Here is a 26,896-nt window from a genome sequence, read left to right on the forward strand (position 1 = left end):
TTTAAGACTTTATCAAATTATAAGTGGGCAGACTGCTCTGTCCATTAATAGCAGCGCTCCGTACTCTGCACTGGCTGCTAAAATACTTCAGGGTATAAAAGTGCTTGATCCTGAAAAGTGCCTTTGTAACATGGCATTGTGCGGTTTAATATTCATTGTGTCTAACTGACTTCCTGATCAAATTTTCAAGTGAAGAGATTGTTTCTTAAATTCCAGGCCCATAAATTCAGCATGGGCTCAGAGTCAGAGTTCTTCTCATCTCACCCATCACCACCAGTAAGGAAGGCTCTGCAGGCCAAATCATCCACAGAAAGCACCTGTGTAACCCCACGGTCTTCAGAATGCATCTAGAGTAGCATCTGTGCAACCCCATTCCCTTCAGCGGGCTTGTGCCATTATAGCGGAGTATAATGTGGCCTGCAAAACAGTGACTGTGTGCCAGATGGAAAGCACCAAGTATGACTTTTACAGCCCAGTTTGAGTTTACAGGGCAAGCAGTTAGGAAAAAAAAAAAATCTCATATCTGTAAACTGAACATATTATGATATGCCAATCAATGAGTCAATGAACATCCATTTTTAAACAGGTTTCACAGTAGCAGCCGTGTTAGTCTGTATTCGCAAAAAGGAGTACTTGTGGCACCTTAGACTAAAATTTATTAGAGCATAAGCTTTTGTGAGCTACAGCTCACTTCATCGGATGCATTTGGTGGAAAAAACAGAGGGGACATTGATATATATACATACATATATACACACACACACACACACAGAACATGAAACAATGGGTTTATCATACACACTGTAAGGCGAGTGATCACTTAAGATAAGCCATCACCAGCAGCAGGGGGAGAAAGGAGGAAAACCTTTAATGGTGACAAGCAAGGTAGGCTAGAAGTGAAGAAACAGATTGACAGAGCCAGAAGAGTACCCAGAAGTCACCTACTACAGGACAGGCCCAACAAAGAAAATAACAGAACGTCACTAGCCATCACCTTCAGCCCCCAACTAAAACCTCTCCAACGCATCATCAAGGATCTACAACCTATCCTGAAGGACGACCCATCACTTTCACAGATCTTGGGAGACAGGCCAGTCCTTGCTTACAGACAGCCCCCCAATCTGAAGCAAATACTCACCAGCAACCACACACCACACAACAGAACCACCAACCCAAGAACCTATCCTTGCAACAAAGCCCGTTGCCAACTCTGTCCACATATCTATTCAGGGGACACCATCATAGGGCCTAATCACATCAGCCACACTATCAGAGGCTCGTTCACCTGCGCATCTACCAATGTGATATATGCCATCATGTGCCAGCAATGCCCCTCTGCCATGTACATTGGTCAAACTGGACAGGCTCTACGTAAAAGAATGAATGGACACAAATCAGACGTCAAGAATTGTAACATTCAAAAACCAGTTGGAGAACACTTCAATCTCTCTGGTCACTCGATTACAGACCTAAGAGTGGCTATCCTTCAAACAAAAAAGCTTCAGAAACAGATTCCAAAGAGACACTGCTGAATTGGAATTAATTTGCAAACTGGATACAATTAACTTAGGCTTGAATAGAGACTGGGAATGGATGAGTCATTACACAAAGTAAAACTATTTCCCCATGTTATTTCTCCCCTCCCACTGTTCCTCAGATATTCTTGTTAACTGCTGGAAATAGCCTACCTCGAGCCTCGCGAACCAGCTGAGCGGCAGCGAACCAGCGGAGCAGCGGGGACAGCAGAGCAGCTCACAGCAGGAGTTTGCCTGGGACTGGTAAGTATCCGAGTGTGTGTGTTTGCTTGCTGAGGAAGTATCCGAGCGTGTGTTTGCTGGGAGGGCAGGGAGAGAGCCTGAGTGAGTGTCTGATTGGCTGCTAGCCTGCAGGGGGCGGGCATTAGGGTGTCTGTGTGTTTGCGTCAGGGAAGCCTGGCTGTTTGAAAATAGCCAGAGCCTCGCGAACCAGCTGAGCGGCAGCGAACCAGCGGAGCAGCGGGGACAGCAGAGCAGCTCACAGCAGGAGTTTGCCTGGGAGTTTGCCTGGAGTGAGCCCAGTGAGGCTTACATCTTGCCAACGTCTCTGAGGAAGCTCATAGTAGGTAGGTGATATGGAAGGGGGGGATTCAGCTGTTGTGACCTGCACTGGATGTGCCATGTTTGTCTTTCTTCCACAGGACAGAAGCGACTTTGTCTGTACAAAGTGCAAGCTGGTCTCCATATTGGAAGAGAAGATTGAAGGTCTGGAGCAACAGGTAACGACCCTGCGTTGTATACGAGAGACTGAGGATTTTCTGGACCAAACTCAGGATAGCCTTCTAGGGGCACAAAGCTCTAAAGATATAGAGCAGGTTGCACAGAGGAGCCAAGAGGCCAGTGAAGAAGCTTGGCAACATGTGACCTCCAGAAGAGGTAAGCGGAATGTCCGGGTTCCAGTAACACAGACACAGGTAACTAACCGCTTTCATGTTCTCTCCACAGGTACCATTGCGGAGAGTGGACCAGATGATATGTCTGGGGGGAGAAAGCAGAAGGAGACCCCGCTGGTTGGGAGGCATGAGATGCGATGTCCTGAGGTTGGGGGTTCCACGACCACCACTCCCAAGAGGAGAAGGCGGGTGGTGGTGGTCGGGGACTCTCTCCTCCGGGGGACTGAGTCATCTATCTGCCGCCCTGACCGGGAAAACCGAGAAGTCTGCTGCTTGCCAGGGGCTAAGATTCGTGATGTGACGGAGAGACTGCCGAGACTCATCAAGCCCTCGGATCGCTACCCCTTCCTGCTTCTCCACGTGGGCACCAATGATACTGCCAAGAATGACCTTGAGCGGATCACTGCGGACTACGTGGCTCTGGGAAGAAGGATAAAGGAGTTGGAGGCACAAGTGGTGTTCTCGTCCATCCTCCCCGTGGAAGGAAAAGGCCTGGGTAGGGACCGTCGAATCGTGGAGGTCAACGAATGGCTACGCAGGTGGTGTCGGAGAGAAGGCTTTGGATTCTTTGACCATGGGATGGTGTTCCATGAAGGAGGAGTGCTGGGCAGAGATGGGCTCCATCTTACGAAGAGAGGGAAGAACATCTTTGCCAGCAGGCTGGCTAACCTAGTGAGGAGGGCTTTAAACTAGGTTCACCGGGGGAAGGAGACCAAAGCCCTGAGGTAAGTGGGAAAGCGGGATACCGGGAGGAAGCACAGGCAGGAATGTCTGAGAGGGGAGGGCTCCTGCCTCATACTGGGAATGAGGGGCGATCAACAGGTTATCTCAAGTGCTTATATACAAATGCACAAAGCCTTGGAAACAAGCAGGGAGAACTGGAGGTCCTGGTGATGTCAAGGAATTATGACGTGATTGGAATAACAGAGACTTGGTGGGATAACTCACATGACTGGAGTACAGTCATGGATGGTTATAAACTGTTCAGGAAGGACAGGCAGGGCAGAAAAGGTGGGGGAGTAGCACTGTATGTAAGGGAGCAGTATGACTGCTCAGAGCTCCGGTACGAAACTGTGGAAAAACCTGTGTGTCTCTGGATTAAGTTTAGAAGTGTGTGCAACAAGAGTGATGTCATGGTGGGAGTCTGCTATAGACCACCGGACCAGGGGGATGAGGTGGATGAGGCTTTCTTCCGGCAACTCACGGAAGCTACTAGATCGCATGCCCTGATTCTCATGGGTGACTTTAATTTTCCTGATATCTGCTGGGAGAGCAATACAGCGGTGCATAGACAATCCAGGAAGTTTTTGGAAAGCGTAGGGGACAATTTCCTGGTGCAAGTGCTAGGGGAGCCAACTAGGGGGAGCGCTTTTCTCGACCTGCTGCTCACAAACCGGGTAGAATTAGTGGGGGAAGCAAAAGTGGATGGGAATCTGGGAGGCAGTGACCATGAGTTGGTTGAGTTCAGGATCCTGACGCAGGGAAGAAAGGTAAGCAGCAGGATACGGACCCTGGACTTCAGGAAAGCAGACTTTGACTCCCTCAGGGAACAGATGGCCAGGATCCCCTGGGGGACTAACATGAAAGGGAAGGGAGTCCAGGAGAGCTGGCTGTATTTCAAGGAATCCCTGTTGAGGTTACAGGGACAAACCATCCCGATGAGTCGAAAGAATAGTAAATATGGCAGGCGACCAGCTTGGCTTAATGGTGAAATCCTAGCGGATCTTAAACATAAAAAAGAAGCTTACAAGAAGTGGAAGGTTGGACATATGACCAGGGAAGAGTATAAAAATATTGCTCGGGCATGTAGGAAAGATATCAGGAGGGCCAAATCGCACCTGGAGCTGCAGCTAGCAAGAGATGTCAAGAGTAACAAGAAGGGTTTCTTCAGGTATGTTGGCAACAAGAAGAAAGCCAAGGAAAGTGTGGGCCCCTTACTGAATGAGGGAGGCAAGCTAGTGACAGAGGATGTGGAAAAAGCTAATGTACTCAATGCTTTTTTTGCCTCTGTTTTCACTAACAAGGTCAGCTCCCAGACTGCTGTGCTGGGCAACACAAAATGGGGAAGAGATGGCCAGCCCTCTGTAGAGATAGAGGTGGTTAGGGACTATTTAGAAAAGCTGGACGTGCACAAGTCCATGGGGCCGGACGAATTGCATCCGAGAGTGCTGAAGGAATTGGCGGCTGTGATTGCAGAGCCCTTGGCCATTATCTTTGAAAACTCGTGGCGAACGGGGGAAGTCCCGGATGACTGGAAAAAGGCTAATGTAGTGCCCATCTTTAAAAAAGGGAAGAAGGAGGATCCTGGGAACTACAGGCCAGTCAGCCTCACCTCAGTCCCTGGAAAAATCATGGAGCAGGTCCTCAAAGAATCAATCCTGAAGCACTTAGAGGAGAGGAAAGTGATCAGGAACAGTCAGCATGGATTCACCAAGGGAAGGTCATGCCTGACTAATCTAATCGCCTTTTATGATGAGATTACTGGTTCTGTGGATGAAGGGAAAGCAGTGGATGTATTGTTTCTTGACTTTAGCAAAGCTTTTGACACGGTCTCCCACAGCATTCTTGTCAGCAAGTTAAGGAAGTATGGGCTGGATGAATGCACTATAAGGTGGGTAGAAAGCTGGCTAGATTGTCGGGCTCAACGGGTAGTGATCAATGGCTCCATGTCTAGTTGGCAGCCGGTGTCAAGTGGAGTGCCCCAGGGGTCGGTCCTGGGGCCCGTTTTGTTCAATATCTTCATAAATGATCTGGAGGATGGTGTGGATTGCACTCTCAGCAAATTTGCGGATGATACTAAACTGGGAGGAGTGGTAGATACGCTGGAGGGGAGGGATAGGATACAGAAGGACCTAGACAAATTGGAGGATTGGGCCAAAAGAAATCTAATGAGGTTCAATAAGGATAAGTGCAGGGTCCTGCACTTAGGATGGAAGAATCCAATGCACCGCTACAGACTAGGGACCGAATGGCTTGGCAGCAGTTCTGCGGAAAAGGACCTAGGGGTGACAGTGGACGAGAAGCTGGATATGAGTCAGCAGTGTGCCCTTGTTGCCAAGAAGGCCAATGGCATTTTGGGATGTATAAGTAGGGGCATAGCGAGCAGATCGAGGGACGTGATCGTTCCCCTCTATTCGACACTGGTGAGGCCTCATCTGGAGTACTGTGTCCAGTTTTGGGCCCCACACTACAGGAAGGATGTGGATAAATTGGAAAGAGTACAACGAAGGGCAACGAAAATGATTAGGGGTCTAGAGCACATGACTTATGAGCAGAGGCTGAGGGAGCTGGGATTGTTTAGTCTGCAGAAGAGAAGAATGAGGGGGGATTTGATAGCTGCTTTCAACTACCTGAAAGGGGGTTTCAAAGAGGATGGCTCTAGACTGTTCTCAATGGTAGCAGATGACAGAACGAGGAGTAATGGTCTCAAGTTGCAATGGGGGAGGTTTAGATTGGATATTAGGAAAAACTTTTTCACTAAGAGGGTGGTGAAACACTGGAATGCGTTACCTAGGGAGGTGGTAGAATCTCCTTCCTTAGAGGTTTTTAAGGTCAGGCTTGACAAAGCCCTGGCTGGGATGATTTAACTGGGACTTGGTCCTGCTTTGAGCAGGGGGTTGGACTAGATGACCTTCTGGGGTCCCTTCCAACCCTGATATTCTATGATTCTACCTTGAGCTTTGCAAAGTTACATTGATCAGGCTTTGGCTTGAGCCGCAGATGGCGGGGCTCAGAGCCCTGGGCTTCAGCCTCATTAGGTGGGACTTTGGCTTTCTGCTCTGGGCCCCAGCGAGTCTAGCGCTCATTCTGCTGGGTGGACCCCCTGAAACCTGCTCGCGGCCCACCAGTTGAGAACCTGTAGGGGGGTGGTCACCCGCTCCAGCCCTGAGGGGCTTAAAACAGCCCAGACGCTCCCAGGCTGATTAGGGAAGTAGGCACAGTTGGGGCCACGCCCCAAACAGACCACAGCTGGCCCTTATAAAAGGGCTGTGAGCCAGACACTCAGACAGAGTCTCCTCCAGCTATGGAGAGAGACAGGCCTGGCTGCTGGGGACCGTACCAGGGTACCTGAGGTGAAGCAGGGCTGGGGAAGGCCAGAGGTGCTGGGAGGCTCCGGGCTGGTAAAGCCCCAGGCTGCAGGCCTGGCAGACAGCCTAAGACAGGGTACTGGGGTTGCAACAGGACAGCCCAAGAGTAGGTCAAGGCAGTGGGTCCAAACCTCCCTTGCCTGTGATGAGTGGCTTGTACACTGCAGTCCGCTCCAGTGAACGGGCATTAGGTGGTGACTGGCAGTAGCCATATACTGAGGTGAGGTGAGGTTGGGGGTTCCCTGGGGAGGGGAGACCCAGAGACTGTGGCGGTACTGCCAGGGGGCAGGACCCAAGGGAAAGGGGCACCAGGGTCCAAAAGGGACACGGGGTCCAGCGACAGGTGAGACACCGGCTGACAGAGGGCGCTCTGGAGGCTAGCGAGCTAATTCCCTGGAAGACCAGCAGGAGGCACCGCCGGGTGAATCTCGTGGTGCTATAGAACCCCACTGCTCTGTGGACAAGTACATTAATAACAACAAATCTTACAAATAAATCAATATAGTATGAATTCTTCTCACTTCAAAATTATCTCAGTAATAAATTCCACTTAGAAATTGACTTAGGCCTGCAGATCAGACAAAAATCTTGTTGATCCAAGGGGAGGAAAGCAATTTCTGCTGAGTGATGCTTTACTGAAAAAAATCCCTGACTTTAGCCCCCTTGTCATTAAATCAGGAACTCCAAGATCTCTTTGCCTGTTAGGAAAGACTCTAAAGTGAGAAAAGACTTCTAGAGCTTTTCATCACCTTAGTGGGTCTCAGAATGCATTCTATGAAGTTAGTTTGCCTACATTAGTTCCAACCCCACTCTGAAAGGGCCCTAACCATATCTGGGTCTTCAAGTGTCAGCACTTCAACAGAGATCCGCAGGGACTGCCATACAAAGGTCACTACACACATTCTCTATGCAACACAGATTAGACTATCTGGCTTGGCAGATGTAGCTTTAAATGCAAGGTTCTAGGCACAGAAATCCACTCATTCAAATCTTCCAACTCCACAGCCTTGAGTGTTGCTACATATAATCTATACATCCAAATCGGAGGACCTGGTGAGCAGAGAAAGTACATACAATACCTATAAATTGTAGTCCCTATCTATAAATTATTGGTTTCAGAGTAGCAGCCGTGTTAGTCTGTATCCGCAAAAAGAAAAGGAGAACTTGTGGCACCTTAGAGACTTTGCCACAAGTCCTCCTTTTCTTTCTATAAATTATTGTTGTTCATATAAAACAATCTGAAAGCCTAAATCTCCTGTGGTTTTTAAAACTTTTGGGGACATCACTGACATGTTGTGTAAGTTCTCTTGTTTCAGTTCATAAATAATTTTAAGTTAGCTAAGGGAAAAACTCCCTAGTATTCCCTACTGAAATCTAAAGCAGCTCCTCTTACTAGGAAGGAAAAGCTTCAACAGCTGTTAGCCTACTTATCATAACAAGCAGGAAACAACAAGTCAGTCCAGACTGGAGAACATGATCAAGAGAAAACCAGTTTACAGAGAAGGGAGAAATTACCTTGCTACCGAAGTGAAGAACCAAAGAACGATCTATGAAACACAGCATGCAGCATTGGTCACCATATAGTGAAAATGCTACCTGGAGAGGGTGCAGCAATAAAGATGCTACATTTGAACAATTTAAACAGAGGGAAGTTTAAAGAGTCAGGTTATTCATCTGGCAGTCTCGTCTTCTAATGGACAGAAGTTTTCAAAATTAAGCTGATTTACATAATTTTTTCACATTTGAGTTTCAAAGTTAAGACCAATTTCCAAATAGAAAACTAGGAACAAAAAAACTTGGGCAGAAAAGGTAAAAAAACAAAAACACTGCATGGAACATATGAAATAAGAGAAGGGGGAAGACGACATTTAGTCAGCATACCTTGACATTCCGTCAGACAACTCAACTTTTAGAAAAGGGAAAAGAATGAATATGGTGAAGAAACAGAAAACTGAGGTTATCATGAATTAAAAAAAAAAGTCAAGCATGCTGGCTGGGATTACTTTTTTCTTGCTTTTCACAGAGTGGGAAATAGGCCTTGTCCTCATTTAGGATGAAGGAGAAAGACTTACAAGAAAGAGCTGCTAGCTTCTCAAGCCTCCAGGCACTCCTATGTCTTGTCTAGATGAGGGAAAAGATTCATTTTTTTATTTTAAAAATATGCTAGGTATTATATTTTAAGTGGTGTTTAGAAGTATGTTAGCACTTAGTGTAGACAGGTTTTAAACCTTTTAAAATGTGTTAGCAGGCCTCTCTCTCAATCATAATTTCTTTAGCCTTAGAAAGAATTTTCTTATTTCGTGAGTAAAACCCTAGAAACTGGAAATTTTGACCACTTCATTGGGTAACTTTGAAGGCAAAGCCACAGTCCTTTGGTAAAGAGAAAAAACCATAGTTCATTTCCTATATAGTCTATCTACTATAGATAAACCTTGTACAATCTAGAAGAAGTCTGTCTTATAGTCACATTAGCTATTTATTAGGGGTTCATGGAGTTTACATTCCTTGGATGACCTGGATAAAGTCTAATTCCTTTCACAACCTTTAGAATTCTGAAGCATGTCTGACACAAAACAGAAACTGCAACAAAAACCAAATCAGGTTATAGAGTTATTCATTATGCCAAGCAACTTAAGGCAAGTCACAAAGTAAGTTGCACAACAGGAGCTTATTAATCAGTAAAACCCTGAGGGCTCTATTTACCACAAAATTAATTTTCTATGGAATCTGTTGGAGACTTTGCAGGGATTACCTGTTTGACACTCATGACAACTAATCCTGCTTCAGTAAAATTCCAAACTCAGGCTGTAAAGAACAGATTTTCCAGTTGGAGTAACACCTCTTTCCTTGAAGAGCCTCAAGCTATGCCTCCCAAGACGACATATGGAGTGTGGCACACACAAGAAGAGGTTCATATAACTGAACATACTTGGATAGAGAACATTTATTAATAAGAGAAAAAGTTTACTGCCCTAATGATGCCATCGCTGAAACACAAGTCAACATTCTGCTCAGTACACAAGCTCATTCTTGCACCTCATACTGCACTCTAAACTCTTCCTGTAAATTACAGTTTTCACCCAGCACAGAGGGCCAAGTACATTGGAGCATGAGAGGGTAAAAGAAGTAACACATACAGGGCTTATCCAGTTCTGTACTGAAAACCAAACAGTGAATGCTGGCTGAAATTCACCTCAGTCTGCATCACCTGCTATACAACTACAGTAGCTGTTGTTATAACGTCAGCATTTACAGACAGTTACCACACCACAGAAACTAAAGTTATTTAATTGTTCCCTATTCTAAGTATAAGGAAATAATTCGGTTTTATCATATTGCACACTGTTCTCCTATATAGTCTATCTACTATAGATAAATCTCATATAGCCTAGAAGAAGTCTCGCTTATGGTCACATTAGCTATTTATTTGGGGTTCATGGAGTTTACCCTCTCCCCCCCGTCTTTCTGGGGCAAGACTCTAAACCAGATGGTGTCAGTATGTAGCAAAAGGAGACACCAGAACCACGTGAAGCCTTAAAAATCTGTCCACCCATGTCCCCCCAAAACTCTGGGCAGAATACCAGAGAAACATGAACTGTATCTGATATACGCCATGTACATCACCTAGGACTTTCAGTAGAATTTACAGAACACATTTTCATTTAGCAAGCACTGCCATCGAGAGCACCAGTACAGGACACATTGCTGTTACTAGTAGATATTCTAATACCAAGAGCAGGACCGTCCCTAGGGGGCTGCGGGACATAGGTGCCAAGGAGGTACTGGAGGGAGGGGGTGATTGGTGGGGGGCTCCTCCTCACCTGCCCATTACCTCCCCTCCCACCTCCTCATGAAGCACAGGACCCACCAAAATGCAGAACCCAGGCTGGTCTCCCCGATTTGCCATACCTGAGGGATGGCTCTGACCAAGAGCAAAGAAAATGACACAAAAGGGAGCTGAACTGAGTAACAATTTACTTGAAGTGACCCTGATATTTCAGAAATTCAGTGGCTTAATATTACAAAAGAGAGTTAAGTTTCCTCTTCCCAAGAACGGGGTTTGAAATATTGTATTAGTCCTGTCTGGAATGGAATTCAGTGTCATGTAATGCATCCTTAGCAATGTTTGGCTTGTGTGCATTTCCACTATCTGGATATTTAAAACTCAAGACTGCCAACAATCAAGAATGTGAAATGCAACCATAGCATCTCTCGCTGGTATGTCATTTATTCCCAGTTGCTGCAAGAACATTTGCTGTGCAATGCCAGTCCAAAGCAAGGCAGCCTATCGCAAAGGATGACATATAACCAGCCCTCCTATTTATCCTCTTAATAAAAAGCTCCACTACTGTACTGTCAGACTTAAAGTAATCTTTGTGTATCAAGAAAGGAGAGAAGAAATCTAAATGAGGGTAGATTAGAACTGCTGCAATTCCTTATAATTAGGAATGAAGCCCAATGCCCTGAGGGAACTACAACGGTTACAGAATGCAGCAGGTTGCCGGCTCACCAGCACAGATTACCAGGAACATAACACCCTGATTCATTACTCACTGCACTTGGCTCCCCATTAAACAGGGTCTAGTTCAAGGCTGCTGTACTGATTTTCAGAGACCAGGTTGGTACTGGAGCTAGCTACTTAAGAGATCTCTTCTTCTATGACAACGACCTCACACAACAGCAGCTTGATTCAGCTAGGAAAAAAAAGCTGACAAAAGAGGGAGAGACTTATTCACACAGCAATTGCATCAAGACTGGATCCCATGGCCAGAAAAAAGAAGAATGACCACCACCCTTGATGCATTCAGAACTAAACAGATAAATCAGCTCGAGCGTACTACTGGCCAATGTCAAATTCAAATTCCGGAGCAAGTTCATAGAGAAGCCAGCAAAAGGCCAATTACAAGCTCATCTAATTGAAGCTAATGTTCTAGACCTGGAATAATCTTGATTCAGACCAGGATATGGAATTGAAACCACTTTAGTAGCACTGATGGATGATCTCCTCCTGCCAATGGATAGAGGGCAGACATTCATTCTCATCCCCCTGGAATTCTTGCAGCTTTCACCTGAGAGAAATGGCAAAAGTTCACTGTAATGTGCTAAAATGGTATGAGCCCTCCTGGAGGGACACGTCCAATTCCCAAGGATGGGAAACTGCACCTCTAACTCAAGCCCCCTCACTTGTAGAGTCCCACAAGGATACATTTTTTCACTATTCAACATCTACATGCAACCACTAGGGGAACTAATTAGACATGAATTCAAGTGCCAGCATATGTAGATGAGACACAACTCTGCTTATCCTTCACCACATCAACCACACCACTACTACTAAGATAGCCCAATGCCTCCAAGAGACCACTTCATGGATGAACAGCAGCTGGCTGAAACTAAACCAGAATAAGAGAGAGAATGATATTGGGCAAAGGAAAGCATTTTGAGAAATTTGCCATCATTGTACGATCTCCTTTGGTTGAAGGTACACACCCATGCCTGATCAATCTGGTCAGTGGTTCAGGAGTAGTCCGATTCCTTGTTGACACGAAGCACCCACATAGCAATATCCGCAAGTAACACTTCCCATCATCTGTGGTTGGCTTGCAGACTCCAGACACCTTTGCAAAGGTTATTGGCCTTGGTTATTCACACCTTTGCATTGTTGTTGTATGGCAGGGAAGTGACAATAAACCTGCGTATGAAATCTTCTGCACTTAGGAAATTCCAAGTAATACAGAATATTCAAGTGCATCTCCTCAGCGATGTGGGCTACCGCGAACACATCATACCTGTCCTCCTCTTTCTACACTGGCTTCCCATAGGATATTTAATCAAGTTCAAGGTCTCAGTCTTTAACTTCAAGGCTATCCCTTGTCTGGATACCTAAAGCTCTGGGATGAAGACCATAGCCGACAACTTTGTTCCTCTGCCACTAGGGAATTCTCTACAATAATGGTAAATCTCATCTGTGCAGGACAGAGAAACTTCTTGGGGGCCAGTTTGAGACTGTGAAATGAAGTCTCCTGGAAACTAAGGACTATCACAAACCTCTTCACCTTCTGCTCCAAATGCGAAGTGCATTTCTTTGACCTTGTCTTCTCCAACGTAAATACACAGCAACATGTATATTTTAAAAAAATGTACACATTTATGCCCTACCAAAACAAGAGAAACAAACCTCTCTTCCATTTAGTGTCCCACTAATAGCCCTCTGAACAAAGTAGCATCTTATTTTTTTTTTTTTATTTAAACTTCCACTAATATCTGTAAACTTGTTCATGCTGCAAGGGTTGAAAGACAAGTTGAGTTTACTTCAGTGGGAGGTACTCAGACACCACCCTACTGGGAAACCCTATAAAAATGTAGAGGGGTATTATGCAGGTCCATATGAATCGTGTCTGGTGTTTGAGAACAAGGATAAAAATTGGGATATTTTATATTTCAAGAAAAACTGAAAGCATACAATGCTACCCAGATAGCGTTAGAACCTAGAATCTTTTCTGGGGAATAATGCACAAATACTGGATAAAATGATAGAAACAGCAGCAGGGTGACATGGTATGCAGGAATCCAGCCTTAGTGCTGCACTGCTGCCTTCAGGGATGGGCAGCCAGAGAGTGGCAGCTGCTGACTGAAGGCCCAGCTCTGCAGCCAGCAGTACAGAAGTGCGTGCATGCGTCAAGGTTCCTTCCCCACTCTGATCTCTAGGGTACAGATGTGGGGACCTGCATGAAAGACCCCCAAGCTTATTCTTACTAGCTTAGGTTAAAAACTTCCCCAAGGTACAAACTTTGCCTTGTCCTTGAACCCTATGCTGCCACCACCAAGCGTTTAAACAAAGAACAGGGAAAGAGCCCACTTGGAGACGTCTTCCCCCAAAATATCCCCCCCCAAGCCCTACACCCCCTTTCCTGGGGAGGGCTTGATAAGAATCCTCACCAATTTGTACAGGTGAACACAGACCCAAATCCTTGGATCTTAAAAACAATGAAAAAATCAATCAGGTTCTTAAAAGAATAATTTTAATTAAAGAAAAGGTAAAAGAATCACCTCTGAAAAATCAGGATGGTAAATACCTTACAGGGTAATCAGATTCAAAACAGAGAATCCCTCTAGGCAAAACCTTAAGTTACAAAAAGACAAAAACAGGAATATACATTCCATCCAGCACAGCTTATTTTACCACCCATTAAACAAAGGAAATCTAACGCATTTCTAGCTAGATTACTTACCAACTTAACAGGAGTTGTGAAGCTGCATTCCTGATCTGTTCCCGGCAAAAGAATCACACAGACAGACCAAACCTTTTGTTCCCCCCTCCAGATTTGAAAGAATCTAGTCCCTTCATGGACCATTTTGGGTCAGGTGCCAGCGGGGTTACCTTAGCTTCTTAACTCTTTTACAGGTGAAAGGATTTTGCCTCTGGCCAGGAGAGATTTTATAGCACTGTATACAGAAAAGGAGGTTACCCTTCCCTTTATATTTATGACAGCGCGTGTACGCGCACGCAGTTCGTCGGTTCAATGACGACGTTTTCATGCTCTCCCCTTTTGTGGATTCTGGAATGACTCTGAAGTCCAAAGAATGACGGGCATGCTCCTGAGCAGATTGGGCAGACAAAGTCATTGGTGAGCATCTTGGTAGCTACAGCAGTAGTAGGAAGCTTTTTCCTTGCAGCTACCAATAGATTATTTCTGTCCTCTTCAAAGGCTTGAAAAGCTGAGTGTTGTATGTCGCCATGCCAATCTATTTAACGCAGCCTTCTCAAGATCATCTGGTTTTATTGCACCGAAGTGTGTGCTGTTCTTGTAGCACTTTCTGGGGCAGCCTTGATTCCGGTGTCTTTGTGCCAATTCTCCATTTAAAATTTTTTCTGGGGAGTCGATATTCAGGCATCCCAATGATGGGTCCAACCCCGTGTAGTTGGGCTTTTATCAGCATGGCCTTGATGCTTACGGCATTTGATTATTGAAGAACCTCCACGTTGGTAATTTTGTCTTGCCAGCAGATCCCCATAATGGCACGCAGAGACCGCATATGGAAGGCCTCTAGCTGTTTGATATGCCATTTGTATGGTGTCCAAGTCTGACAACAGTAGAGGAGAGATGTGAGCACAAAAGAATTATAAAGTTTTATTTTTGTTGAGAGGGTTATGTTATGGGATTTCAGGACTTTGTTGCACAAAACTTTCCTGATGACTGAGAAGCTTTCTGTATCCTGTTTGTTTTTGTCAAGGGACTCATCATGGGAGATGTTGCTGCCAACATAGGTAAAACTGTAAATTTTCTTTAGTTGGTTTCCACTAATGGATGTGCTAGGTAAGGGATATGGCACAGAGCAGTGAAGATAACTGGTGCAACGCCACAGTCTTCTCCAGGCTGATTGTGAGGCCAAACTATTTTGATGTTTCAGCGAAGTGATCTACGATGCACTGGAGATCTCCTTGTGTGCATGCTATGAGGGCACAATCATCCACAAAGAGTGCTTCTCTTAGCAGTAGTTCTGTTACTTTTGTTTTTGGTTTAAGCCTTGCAAGATTGAAGACTGAGCCGTCATGTCTGTATCCGACGTATATGCCTCTGTTGAGCCCATCTGTAGCATGGTTGAGAACTTGGGTGAAGAAGAGGTTGAACAGTACAAGGGGCAAGGACACAGCCTTGTTTGACTCCATTTGAAATGGGAAAGAAGTCAGTGAGATCTCCATTAAAAAAGTACCTGATCTTGCATCCCCTCATGAAATAAATGAATGAGCTTTACCAGTTTTGGTGGGCAACCAAGCTGGCTGAGGATCATCCATAATCGTTCTCTACTGACAGTATCAAATGCTTTTGTCAGATTGATGAAAACACTGAACAGAGTCATGTTTTGTTCGACAAATTTTTCTTGTATTTGCCTGATACTGAAAATCATGTCTATGGTGCTATGACCTGGTCTGAATCTGCACTTAGTCTCAGGTAGATTGGCTTCTGATACAGATGAAATCAGTTGGTTCAAGAGGACACTAGCAAAGATTTTTTCAGCGACAGATAGGAGAGATCCCCAAAGGTAGTTATCGCAGATCATTTTGCTACCTTTATTTTCAAATAAAGGAATAATTATGGCAACTTTCAAGTCTTGTGGCATTTCTTCACTGTCCCAGATGTCAGTAAGGATCTGGAGTGTTGAAACCACTTTTGGACCCACAGATTTATATATTTCTGCCGGTATTCCATCTCTGCCCAAGGTCTTCCTGAGCTCATCAAACTGATTGCCTTTTCTATTTCTTCAAGTAAGGGTGATGAGTCAAAGTGGTACTAAATAAGCTTTCGAAGTATCTGATCAATAGTACTTGTTTCAATTGAGGACGGTCTGTTCCATAGTTGACTGAAATTTTCAACCCATCTCTTTTCCAGTAAGGGTGGCAATACCATACCTTGCTCCCCTTACTTCTGGGCTCCTGGCCAGCAGTCACCACCCTGCAACTGCCCAGCTCTGAAGGCAGAGCCACTGCCAGCAGCAGTGAAGAAGTAAAGGTAGCAGTACCGCAATGCCCCCCTACAATAACCTTGTGACCTGCCCATGATTCCTTTTTGGGTCAACACTCCTATACTGTGAAAGTTCAGATTTAAAAGCTGAAATCATGAAATATCTGATTTTTTTAAATCCCATGATTGTGAAATTGACCAAAATAGATCATGAATTTGGTAGGGCCCTAAATATATGTAATTTTATGCCAATAGCTGCATCTCATTTATCTCAAGATCACCTTTACTTCAAGAAAGCCTGGATTTAGTACTGGGCTACCTGAAAAACCAAGACATGGATCTGGAAACAATGTATTTCTGACTCCTACCTTCAGAGGTTTTCCAGCGTTTCCACAGATCCTCAATGGTGATATGTTTGTCTTCTCTGTGCAGATGGCTGTGTTTATTGGAAGCATCTTTATATTTCATGTCTTCTCTGATAAACTGAGGAAGAGAAAGAAAGTTTGGTTAAATTCTAACAGTAAACAAGCCCAGTTCTTAACAGGAAACTGAAAGTAGATCAGTAGAGATGTTTTTTGCATCTGCCCTGTACAAATGGCACAATTTAGTTAAGCCTCTGAAGTAGTCAACCTACATAATTAATTCAACATTCTTATAACTTTTGAACTGGAATGTAATAAACCCTGGGAAAACAATGTTGCACTTGTGAGGCTATTAGTCAAATTTAACAGTGTGGTTAATGTACTCCAAAGATTAATAGCTAGTCACCACAAACATCCTATCTCATGCTCTTATGTTCTATGGACATTCACCTGTCTAAAGGCAAGCCCACATGATAGGGTTTGAAAGTGTGCCAGTTCTTTATAAATCAGCAATTATTTGTCCATCTTGAATCCCGCTATACCAGTTAAATGAAACTAATAGTTAGTTTTCTCCCACCCCTCAAAGACTTTTGACTAGACAGCAAAAGATCATGTCCTGCCTCAGTTGTTAACACACAATTCAGCTTCAGCCCTGGGTTTGTTTATTTTTTTTTTTGTGATGCATGATCAAGAGAATGGTTATATTCCACGCACAGAAACAGTACATAGTAAACCTACAATTTGCAATAATGTACGGAAAGCCTTTGGCAAAATCCTAACGTGAATGTTAATAAGCACATAAAATTTGTTAAAAAGTGGGATCTTGTGTATCAGTGTATTTTGCTCATTTATGTATACCACAGTCATTTAGTTTAATACTTCAAAATCACTAGTAAATAGGTACTAAAACCTTTTACCAGACATGTACAAGCAAGAAAAATTGAGATGAGGGCTGCAGTGATAATTTGGCCTACCAGTTTACCCTAATTGTAGGCTCAATTGTAAAAAGTATATGAAATTTCATAAAATATTACAATAATCTATAATAAATGCTGGAGGAAATATGTATGAAAGGGAGACAGAAAAACTAAATTAGTCAAAACAAAAAGAGCCAAGTTAATATGATTCAAGAACTATGTTAAAATCATGCTTGGTAAAAAGATGTGGAATCTGAAATTAATGAGCCAAAATTGCTGTGTTGGATATTAGGCCTAATTGGTGCACAAAATAATGTGGGGATGGGCTATTCCAACCATTTTTCCCTTTATGGGTCCTTATTGAAAGACTCTGTGGGAAGAATAAGGGGAAGAACAGACAGAGGTTACTGAAGCAAGCTTCATCATCATGGCTGTTACCACCACCATTTCCTGGGAGCCTGGACCTTCATTCCCTGTGATCCTGAAAGATGCCCTGACCAGGCTGGGCCACAGAGAGGTATACAGATGACATCAGGATCCCTACCAGAAGGGTAGTCTATTATGTTTTGTCAACGTCCAAAGTTCTTGGTCAAGGTACAGTCAAGGACCAGAAACCAGAGAAAATAATTTTTTTAAAAAATAAGTAAATTAAAAGATTTCAAGGTCCGTTCAAAAGCATATGGCAGTCCGACTTTGGCCTGTGGTCCGCCTATTGACTATCTCTGCTCTACCAGATCTAGCTGAATCCCAATCAGCAGCTGAGATGAAATGGGATTGGACTTTAACAGCAGCAGATATAACAACAGCTCCAGCCCTTCTCAAATAACTTCTCTTTTCACAAAAGAGGAGCTATTAACATCTTTGATACCATCTAAGACTGTCAAACAATGGGGATTCTCCTTCTGAAAACTCTCTCCAGCTAAAGGGAAAAGGAACAAGAAATGCTATTAAAATGAAAGCCATACTTTATACTTGACATACTGTTCCTCCTTCTCCTTTATCTTTAATAAAAGGTTTAAAGGATTTTTAGTGGTGTTTGTGCCATCGTACCAAGCAGGCTGACATCTCTGTATAACAAACCCTGGACTGTAATACAGTTTAATGCTGGACACTGACTGGGTTGTTAACATATATTCTATCTTAGGGCATGTCTTCACTAGCAACGTTAAAGTGGTGTGTAGTCGCAGCGCCAGCACTGGGAGAGAGCTCTCTCAGAGCTATAAAAAACCCACCTCCATGAGGGGAATACTTCCTAACGCTGGTGCACTGTCTACACTGGCACTTCACAGCACTGAAACTTGCAGCGCTCAGGGGTGTGTTTTTTCAAACCCCTGAGCAAGAAAGTTGCAGCGCAGTAAAGTGCCAGTGTAGGCTTCCCTAAATTAATTCAGCAAGGCTGGCAGCAATGTCCTAGTGAAAACCCCTGCTGGCTCCAGTGCACTCTGGGTGCTCTAGAGAAGAAAATGAGCTACATCCACTGCAGTTCCTCCCACCAGCTAGGCGGTGGGAGAGGGGAAGAGGATTAGCTTATAATAGCTCATGACTGGCCAGGGTTAGCTGAGGCCATCACTGATGCGCCAAGCTCTTTGGCTGGTTCCAGAGTAGGGGGCCAGGCACCATTGCTGCTACTTCAGGGCTGGTGGGGAGACTGGATGACTCTGAGCTGCCTTTTTTTCCCCCTCTCTTGCACCACCTCTTTTTCTGTGTGTGGAATGACGACAGAGCTCAAGTTTAACAAGCCTATGCGTGAAAGGGAGTGAAAATGGAAGGAGGTGAACAGTGAGGGGTGGGGTGAAGGTGGCAGGAAGTGTGAGGTATGGAATGGATGGAGGGAAGAATGAAAGGCCAAGATGGAATGAGGGAAGAAAGAGTAAGATGGCAAAACATGGGAGTCAGAGAGTGTGTTCATCAGGTTGAAATGAGAGTTGGAGCAGCCATTAATTTCACGGAGAGGTGGGGGGAAGAGAAGAACACTTGGTAGCCAGCCCCACTTCCTTGAAACAGGGGTTCCTGTGTATGCAGGTTCTTGCCATCACCACCCCGGGGGGGGACACCTCACAACTCGGGGGGACCTCACTACTGACACCTCAAAGTTATATTGAGGTGGTAAGTACTCCGCACAGTCCTCTTGTGCGGTATGTCCTCTGCTCAGCTGGGTGCAGGCAGAGTCCTTCCTTCTTCATGATAAGACCAGTCCTTCATGAGTGGCACCCTACCACTAATACCCCAAGCAGGGGATAAGAGGGAAAGAACATAGCGCAGGGCCACAGGGCTGTGGTGCAATGAGGTGCCCAAGGGAGGGTGTGCCTGGCGTCTCCAATTCCTTTAATCTGGCCAAGGAGAAAGAATCTGTCATTTAAGCCCTTTGTAAAAGGGCCCAGTCCGCCCACTTTTACCCTGAGACCAACACTTCTGGAGGGAGAAAAGAAATCAGGAGAAAGATACAAACACAAGGCAGCAGCTCTTTGCAAGAAGATAAAATGGAAAGTGGGAGAAAAGGAGGTCTATGACAAGAGTAATTGCCAGAAAGCAATTTCCCTGTGTAAATTCCTGCTCTGACATCCTACAAAGAGAAATGGAGTCAAAGACATAACTGAGGTTGCATGCAGGGAAAGGTTTTCCTCTGGGGTTGAGGTCAATTGCCATAGCTCATTGTAGGAACAAGCAAACATCTCAGGCTCTTCCACCCTTGGGGATGATCTTACAGACCAGAATGATGAAAGCCCTGCTGAACTTTGTCTTAAGTCTTAGCTGTCCCCCTCACTCTGATCAGAGCTGTTCTGTATCCTTTGGTCCACTATGTGGCCTGTGAGAGAATGTGCCTCTTCGGTCCCTACAATCTTTACTTCTGGCCATATGGTTACTGTTTCCTGAAAGAATCCTTTCACTCCTATTATAGTTCCTCATTTGCCGCACATCATGGTGACTTTTCCCTTCCCTACGCTTTAATATAGATGAGAGAGTGGTGTTTGGAGGAAAGATTTAAGTTCATTAGGAACTGGGGGATGTTTTCGGAAAGGAGGAGCCCACAGGAAAGATGGGCTCCAGCTAAACCAACTGAATCAGATTGTTGAACTATAAAATTTAAAAGGTTGAAGAAAGGCTGAATAAACTGAGGACTGGAGGAAAGCTGACAGATGCAAAGGTGCGCATGGTTTCGACAGGGACATCTGTTAGAGGAGGATTTATTAAAGAGGATACTGTATATCCTAGTAAAGAGGAGGGGATAGAAGTTGATAAAATACAGGTAGGAACTGAAAAGAAATAGACAAATGGAAAAAAAAAGAAGTCTCATTCAATAACATCACATGAAGGCAGATAGACAATTTATCAATATTTAGCTAAGTGCTTGCATACAAATGCTAGAAGTCTAAGATCAATCAACTTTAGTGCCTGGTATTAAACGAGGCTATTGATATAACAGGAATCACAGAAACTTAGTGGAATGATGATAATCTATGGGACACAGGAATATCAGGATACAAAATAAGTAGGAATGACCGTAGGTCTTGCGGGTGGAGCACTGCCACTGTATGTGAAAGAAAGCATACCATCAAATATAGTAAAAATCTTAAACGCCTCAAACTATACCATAGAATCTCTATGTATATAAATGTCATGCTTCAATAAGAGTATAGCAGTCAGAATATTCTATCACCCATCTGACTAGAATATTGAAATCACTGTGAAATGCTCAGGAAATTAGAACTTATAAAAGCAAAAAAACCCCACAACAACAGTGGGGGAATTTCAACTAGGTACGTGGGTACCTCAGGATGTGATGCAAAGATAAAATTTCTACACACCATGAATGACACACCTGGATCACCTAGTCCTGGAACCCACAATGTGGGTTCTTGATTTAGTCCTCAGTGGAGCACAGGATCTGGTCTAAGAATTGAACATAGCCGAACTGCTTGGCAACCACCACCATAATGTAATTAAATTTAACATACTTGCAAGGGCGAAAATACCAAAGAAACCCATCACAGTAGCATTTAACTTCAAAAAGGGAACTACACAAAAAATGAGGAAGGTAGGTAAACAGAAATTTAAAAAGAACAGTCACAAGCGTGAAATGCCTGAAAGCTGCAGGGAAACTTTTAAACACTACCATAATAGAGACTCAAGTTACAAATATACCCAAAATTCAACAGTAAGAGGATCAAAAATATGCCACTAGGGCTAACCAAAGTAAATGAAACCAAAAGACATCACATCCTTTAAAAAGTGGAAGTCAACTCCTACAGAGAAAAATAGGAAGGAGCATAAACTCTGGCAGGCCAAGGGTGAAACTGAACAGGAAAAAAAAAAATTTTTAAGTACATCAGAAGCAGATAGCCTGCCAAATCATCAACAGGGGCAGTGGATGATCAAGGTGCTAAAAGACCACTCAAGGAAGACAAAGTCATTGCAGAGAAGCTAAATGAATTCTTTGCATTGGTCTTTAGTGCACAGGACATGAGGGAGATTCCCACACCTGAGCCTTTGTTTTTAGGTGATAAATCTGAGAAAATGTCCCAGACTGAGGTGTCAATAGAGAACATTTTGGAACAAATTGATAAATTAAACAGTCATGAGTCACCAAGACCAGATGACATTCATCCGAGAGTTCTGAAGGAACTCAAATATGAAATTGCAGAACTGTGGCATGTAACCAATGGCTTAAATCAGCCTCTGGACCAGATGACTGGCAGATAGCTAATGTGACCCCAATTTTTTAAAAATGCTCCAGAGTTGATCTGACAATTACAGGCTGGTGAGCCTAACTTCAATACCAGGAAATTGGTTAAACTATAGTAAGGAACAGAATTATCAGACACATAAATGAACAGGATATGTTGGGGAAAGAGTCAATGTGGCTTTTGTAAAGGGAAATCATGCCTCACCAATCTATAAGAACTCTTTGAGGGGGGTCAACATACACGTGGATAAGAGTGATCCAGTTGATATAATGACAGGTTTCAGAGTAGCAGCCGTGTTAGTCTGTATTCGCAAAAAGAAAAGGAGTACTTGTGGCACCTTAGAGACTAACAAATTTATTAGAGCATAAGCTTTCGTGAGCTACAGCTCACTTCATCGGATGCATCCGATGAAGTGAGCTGTAGCTCACGAAAGCTTATGCTCTAATAAATTTGTTAGTCTCTAAGGTACCACAAGTACTCCTTTTCTTTTAGTTGATATAATGTATTCCAACTTTCAGACAAGGTCCCTCACCAAAGGCTCTTAAGCAAAATAAGTAGTCATGAGATAAAAAGGAAGGTCCTCTCATGGATCAGTAACTGGTTAAAAGACCGGAAACAAAGTGTAGAATAAATAGTCAGTTTTCTCAATGGAGAGAGGTAAAAAGCACGGTCCCCCAAGGATTTGTACTGGGACCTGTGCTGTTCAACATATTCATAAATGATCTCAAAAAAGGGGTGAACAGTGAGGTGGCAAGGTTTGCACCCAACTAAATTACTCAAGATACTTAAGTCCAATGCTGGATGTAAAGAATTAAATGGATTTCATTAAACTGGGTGATTGGACAACGAAACGTCAGACAAAATTCAACGTTGATAAAAGCAAAATAATGCACACTGGAAAATAATCTCAACTATACACACAAAATGGAGTCTAAATTGGCTGTTACAACTCTAGAAAGATTTTGGAGTCAGAAGAATAGTTCTCTGAAGAGATCTGCTCAATATGCAGTAGTAAAAAGCTAACAGAACATTAGGAACAAGATACACTAAGAAAATATTACAATGCCACTATGTAAATCCATGGTATGCCCACAGTCACCCCATCTCAAAAAAAATAAAAAAATCTTAAAATTGGAAAAGGTGTAGAGAAGGGCAAAAAAAATTAGGGGTATGAAAAAGCTTCCATATGAGAAGAAATTAAAAAGACGGGGAACTTCAGTTTAAAAAAAGAGGGGGATGTGACAGAGGTCTATAAAATCATGCATCTTGTGGAGAAAGTGAATAAGGAAGTGTTATTTACCCCTTCACATAATACAAGAATTAGGAGTCACCCAATGAAATTAATAGGAAGCAGGTTTAAAAACAAAGGAAAGGAAGTGGTTTTTTTTTTTTTTTTTTTTTTTTTTTTTAACAAAATTCACAGTCTACCTATGGAACTTGTTGCTGGGGATGCTGTGAAGCCCAAAAGTATAACTGGGTTCAAAAAAGAATTACCGAAGTTCATAAAGGATAGGTCCATCAATGGCTATTAATCAAAATGGTCAGGGATGCACCATGCTCTGGATGTCCCTAAACCTCTGACTATCGGAAGCTGGGACTGGACAACAGGGAATAGATCACTTGATAACTGCCTTGTTCTGTTCATTCCCTCTGAAACATCTGGCACCAGCCTCTGTCAAAGGATGGGATATTGGCCTAAATGGACCATTGGTCTGACCCAGTATGGCTGTTCTTATGCTCCTACATTCTTACATGTCAGTCTCTCAGGATGGGGCACTTACTTGGGCTCCCCCTCTTGGGCAAGAGGACATGATCCCCTTCTGAAGAGACAGCATCAATTTCCTTGATCATTGATCCAATTTGTGGCCATGTGAAGCCCTGCTTCTTCACAAGAAAATAAATTGGCTTTAATGTGAAGGGTGCGGTTGCTTGGATAAATCCTCAGTTTTCCATTTGGGCTGTTTATTTCTTTGCCTAGGGTTAAAGGACTTCACATCAGTACTTACTCTCCCTGCCTTGCCTGCAGCAACCTTTGTTTTCATCTATTGTTTTGTAGTTTACTTCTGCCTTGTGTGTTTAGTACTACTCCAGTTTTCACCCACAAAATATAAACACAGGTTATCTAAAGTAGACAAAGGCAGTTGTATGAGGAGTAAAGAGCTGCCTGGCACTGGCATATTAAGATGCCATGTGTTGCTGGGTTTTCTTTTTTTTTTTGGGGGGGGGGGGCATAACAACAAGGAGGACAGATGGGTTTTTGAGAACTATTTTTAAAGTGTGGTTGACTAAGACGCCACTGGGTGAGAAGCAGGGAGATAAAGATCATGATTTTAAACAGCCAGAATTTTTAAAACAAATTGTTTATAGGGATATTCTTGCACATATTTTTAAAAATTAGAGTGTGAATTTACAGGCATGTGTGTCAAGAACTAAGGTCACCATAAAAAGTAGTTACTTAAAAATACAGAAGTTTGTCTCCCCAGCCAGTTCAATTTACTAAGAATATACCAGCATTGCACATCAATGTCACTAATCACAGCATGATTATTGTATACTGTATTATAGCCTTATAGACAAGTATGAATTAAGTTAAAAAAATCTTTAATCCTGAAATGGTTCCTGGTATTATCCAATTTTCAATACTTGGAGTGAAATAGCTGTGGGAGTATTGCACCGATCTTTTAAAGTCACTGTGCCCGCTACCTAGAGCAGGATATCCTCATTTATTTCTTGTAAGTTAATAGCTCAGGACCGGAAATCTTGCTCTGCAACTGTCTATTCCTAAGTCAATTATTAATAATAAAATTGAAGCTTTATTTTGCATTGCATCTTTCATATAAACTTGCATTCCAAGCCACTCTGGAGAATTAAACTACAAAGAAAACAGCAGTATGATAAAAACTAGAAGGTAAGTGCAAGGGGAAATAATACACACACACACACGTATATAATTCATTCTCAGCTATGATTTGAAATGATACAGCAAATTGATCAGGTGAAAGAGATCTAATAATTAAAAATGGCCTGACCGTGCAGACGAAGAAAGCCACCAGCCATTGCTAGCCAAGAAGAGAGAAGAGAGTAAAGGTAGGAGACATATGCAAGGTCAACTGGAGTAAAGGTCACAGAGTTAAACAATTTTGAGAACAATTTGAACTGAATACTAGAAAGAACAGAGAGCAAATGGAGATGTTTGAGGTGGAGAGAGATGTTATCAGGCTACTTTGCATGTGACAGAACCAGACAACTCTCTACACTTCATGAAGCACTGAAATTTGTGAAGGTCTTATGGAAGCAAGTTGCATTACACAACCAGGGGATGGCAAATATTGAAGATGAGATTTTTAGAGATGATACTGAGACAGTGAGTTCAATAAGGAGAATTATACCTTGCCCAAAAATATGGAACTGGTGGCAGGCTCATCTTTAGATGACAGTGAAGGCAGGTGGAAGCTATCAGCTGAGAAAGGAAACAGAAAGTTATGGTTGACGTGCAATGGCTTTCTCCAATTTAGATTGGGAGGCTAGCCTGCAACTTTCACCAGTTCATGGGTTATGTTTTCTTTAGGAATATAGCAGCAAATGCATGGAATGGTTCAGCAATGCCCTGAAACAGATTATAGGTGCTATGACAGAGGAATAACGAGAAGATACCCATGTCAAAGCCACATCTGCTTCTCTAGTAGCTTTAAATTTTTTCACCCATGTTAACCTGTTAGCCTTGATTTACTGAACAAAGTCCATCTGAGTAAACGTATTGCCTATTTAAAATGCTCTCTGTAATTTCAATTGAGGAAGTTCCCCCCGCCCACTTCTCCTTTACAAAGCATTTCAGTGCTTAATGAGTGATCCCAATAGAACAAGTATGCAGTTCTCTTGAAAGGAAGGTGCTATATGAGAGGTGGGCAAACTATGGCTTGCGGGCCACATCTGGCTCGTGGGACCATCCTGCCCGGTCCCTAAGCTCCTAGACCAGAAAGGCTAGCCCCTGGCCTTTCCCTGATGTTCTCCCAAGCAGCTGCGTGGGCAGCGCTCTGGGTGGAGGAGTTTCCAAGTGGAAATAACCAGAGGACCCCCGGAGGGCAGACTGGAATCCACCCAACAGCCTCAAGAATGGGAGAATGAAAGAATAAGATAACATCTGGCAGCACAGAGCCATCAGAAATGTGCCATCTGCTGACTGATTCAGCAACAGCATGATGAAGCAATTCCCATAGACTGGCATAGGAAGAAATCCCTATAAAAATGGACTCTAGAAAGTGAGAACTTTGGGGTCCGATTCTGCAAACCAACTTCCAAGAGCATCAGATGAGCATCTGACAAGGCCCTGCTCCCTCCTCATGTCCAAGCCACCTGGCCAGTGGCTTGGCATGAGCAACTCTAAGGCTGGTAACTATGATAACAACCTTGCAGAACCTGTGTGTGAGAATGAATGTGTGAATAAATATGAAATCAAATGGAATGTTATAGCCATAACTAACTGCTTACTATGATTCTTTCTGTATTCACAGTAAATGTGGCATTTTGCCTTTTCCCCTTTAGTAAGATCCTGCTGGTTTTTATTTTATTGGTATAACACGCGCTCCTGCAGGGCAGCGTGGTAGAGTGTCTGGCTCCGGCTGGCTGGCGCAGCTGCCAGACATGCTGCTCTGAGTGGCATGGTAAGGGGGCTGGGATGTTGGATATGGGGCAGGGATCCTGGGGGGCAGTCAGGGGACAGGGAGCAGAGGGCGGTTGGATGGGGCGGAGGTTCGGGGGTGGGGGCGGTCAGGGGACAGGGAACAAGGAGCAGTTGGATAGGGTAGAGGTTCTGGGAGGGACAGGGGGGTTAGATAAGGGGTGGGGTCCTGTGGGGTGGTTAGGGGTCCCAGGAGGGGGCGGTCAGGGGACAAGGAGCGGGTTGTGGGGGAGGGGGTTTGATGGGTCTGGGGTTCTGAGGGGGGACAGTCGGG

General features: G+C 43.8%; 1 protein-coding gene across 3 annotated transcripts in view; it reads right to left on the reverse strand.

The window, feature by feature from the left end:
• STIM2 (stromal interaction molecule 2) overlaps positions 1-26,896 on the reverse strand; it is a 138,978-nt gene that overhangs the window by 24,446 nt on the left and 87,636 nt on the right. For all 3 annotated transcript variants that reach the window (XM_043514044.1, XM_043514045.1, XM_038399034.2), the window contains one exon: positions 16,349-16,463. In XM_043514044.1, the coding sequence (XP_043369979.1) occupies positions 16,349-16,463 (115 nt within the window). The remainder of the gene's footprint in view (positions 1-16,348; positions 16,464-26,896) is intronic.

The sequence above is a fragment of the Dermochelys coriacea genome, chromosome 4, assembly GCF_009764565.3.
Source record: "Dermochelys coriacea isolate rDerCor1 chromosome 4, rDerCor1.pri.v4, whole genome shotgun sequence".
Taxonomy (NCBI): domain Eukaryota; kingdom Metazoa; phylum Chordata; order Testudines; family Dermochelyidae; genus Dermochelys; species Dermochelys coriacea.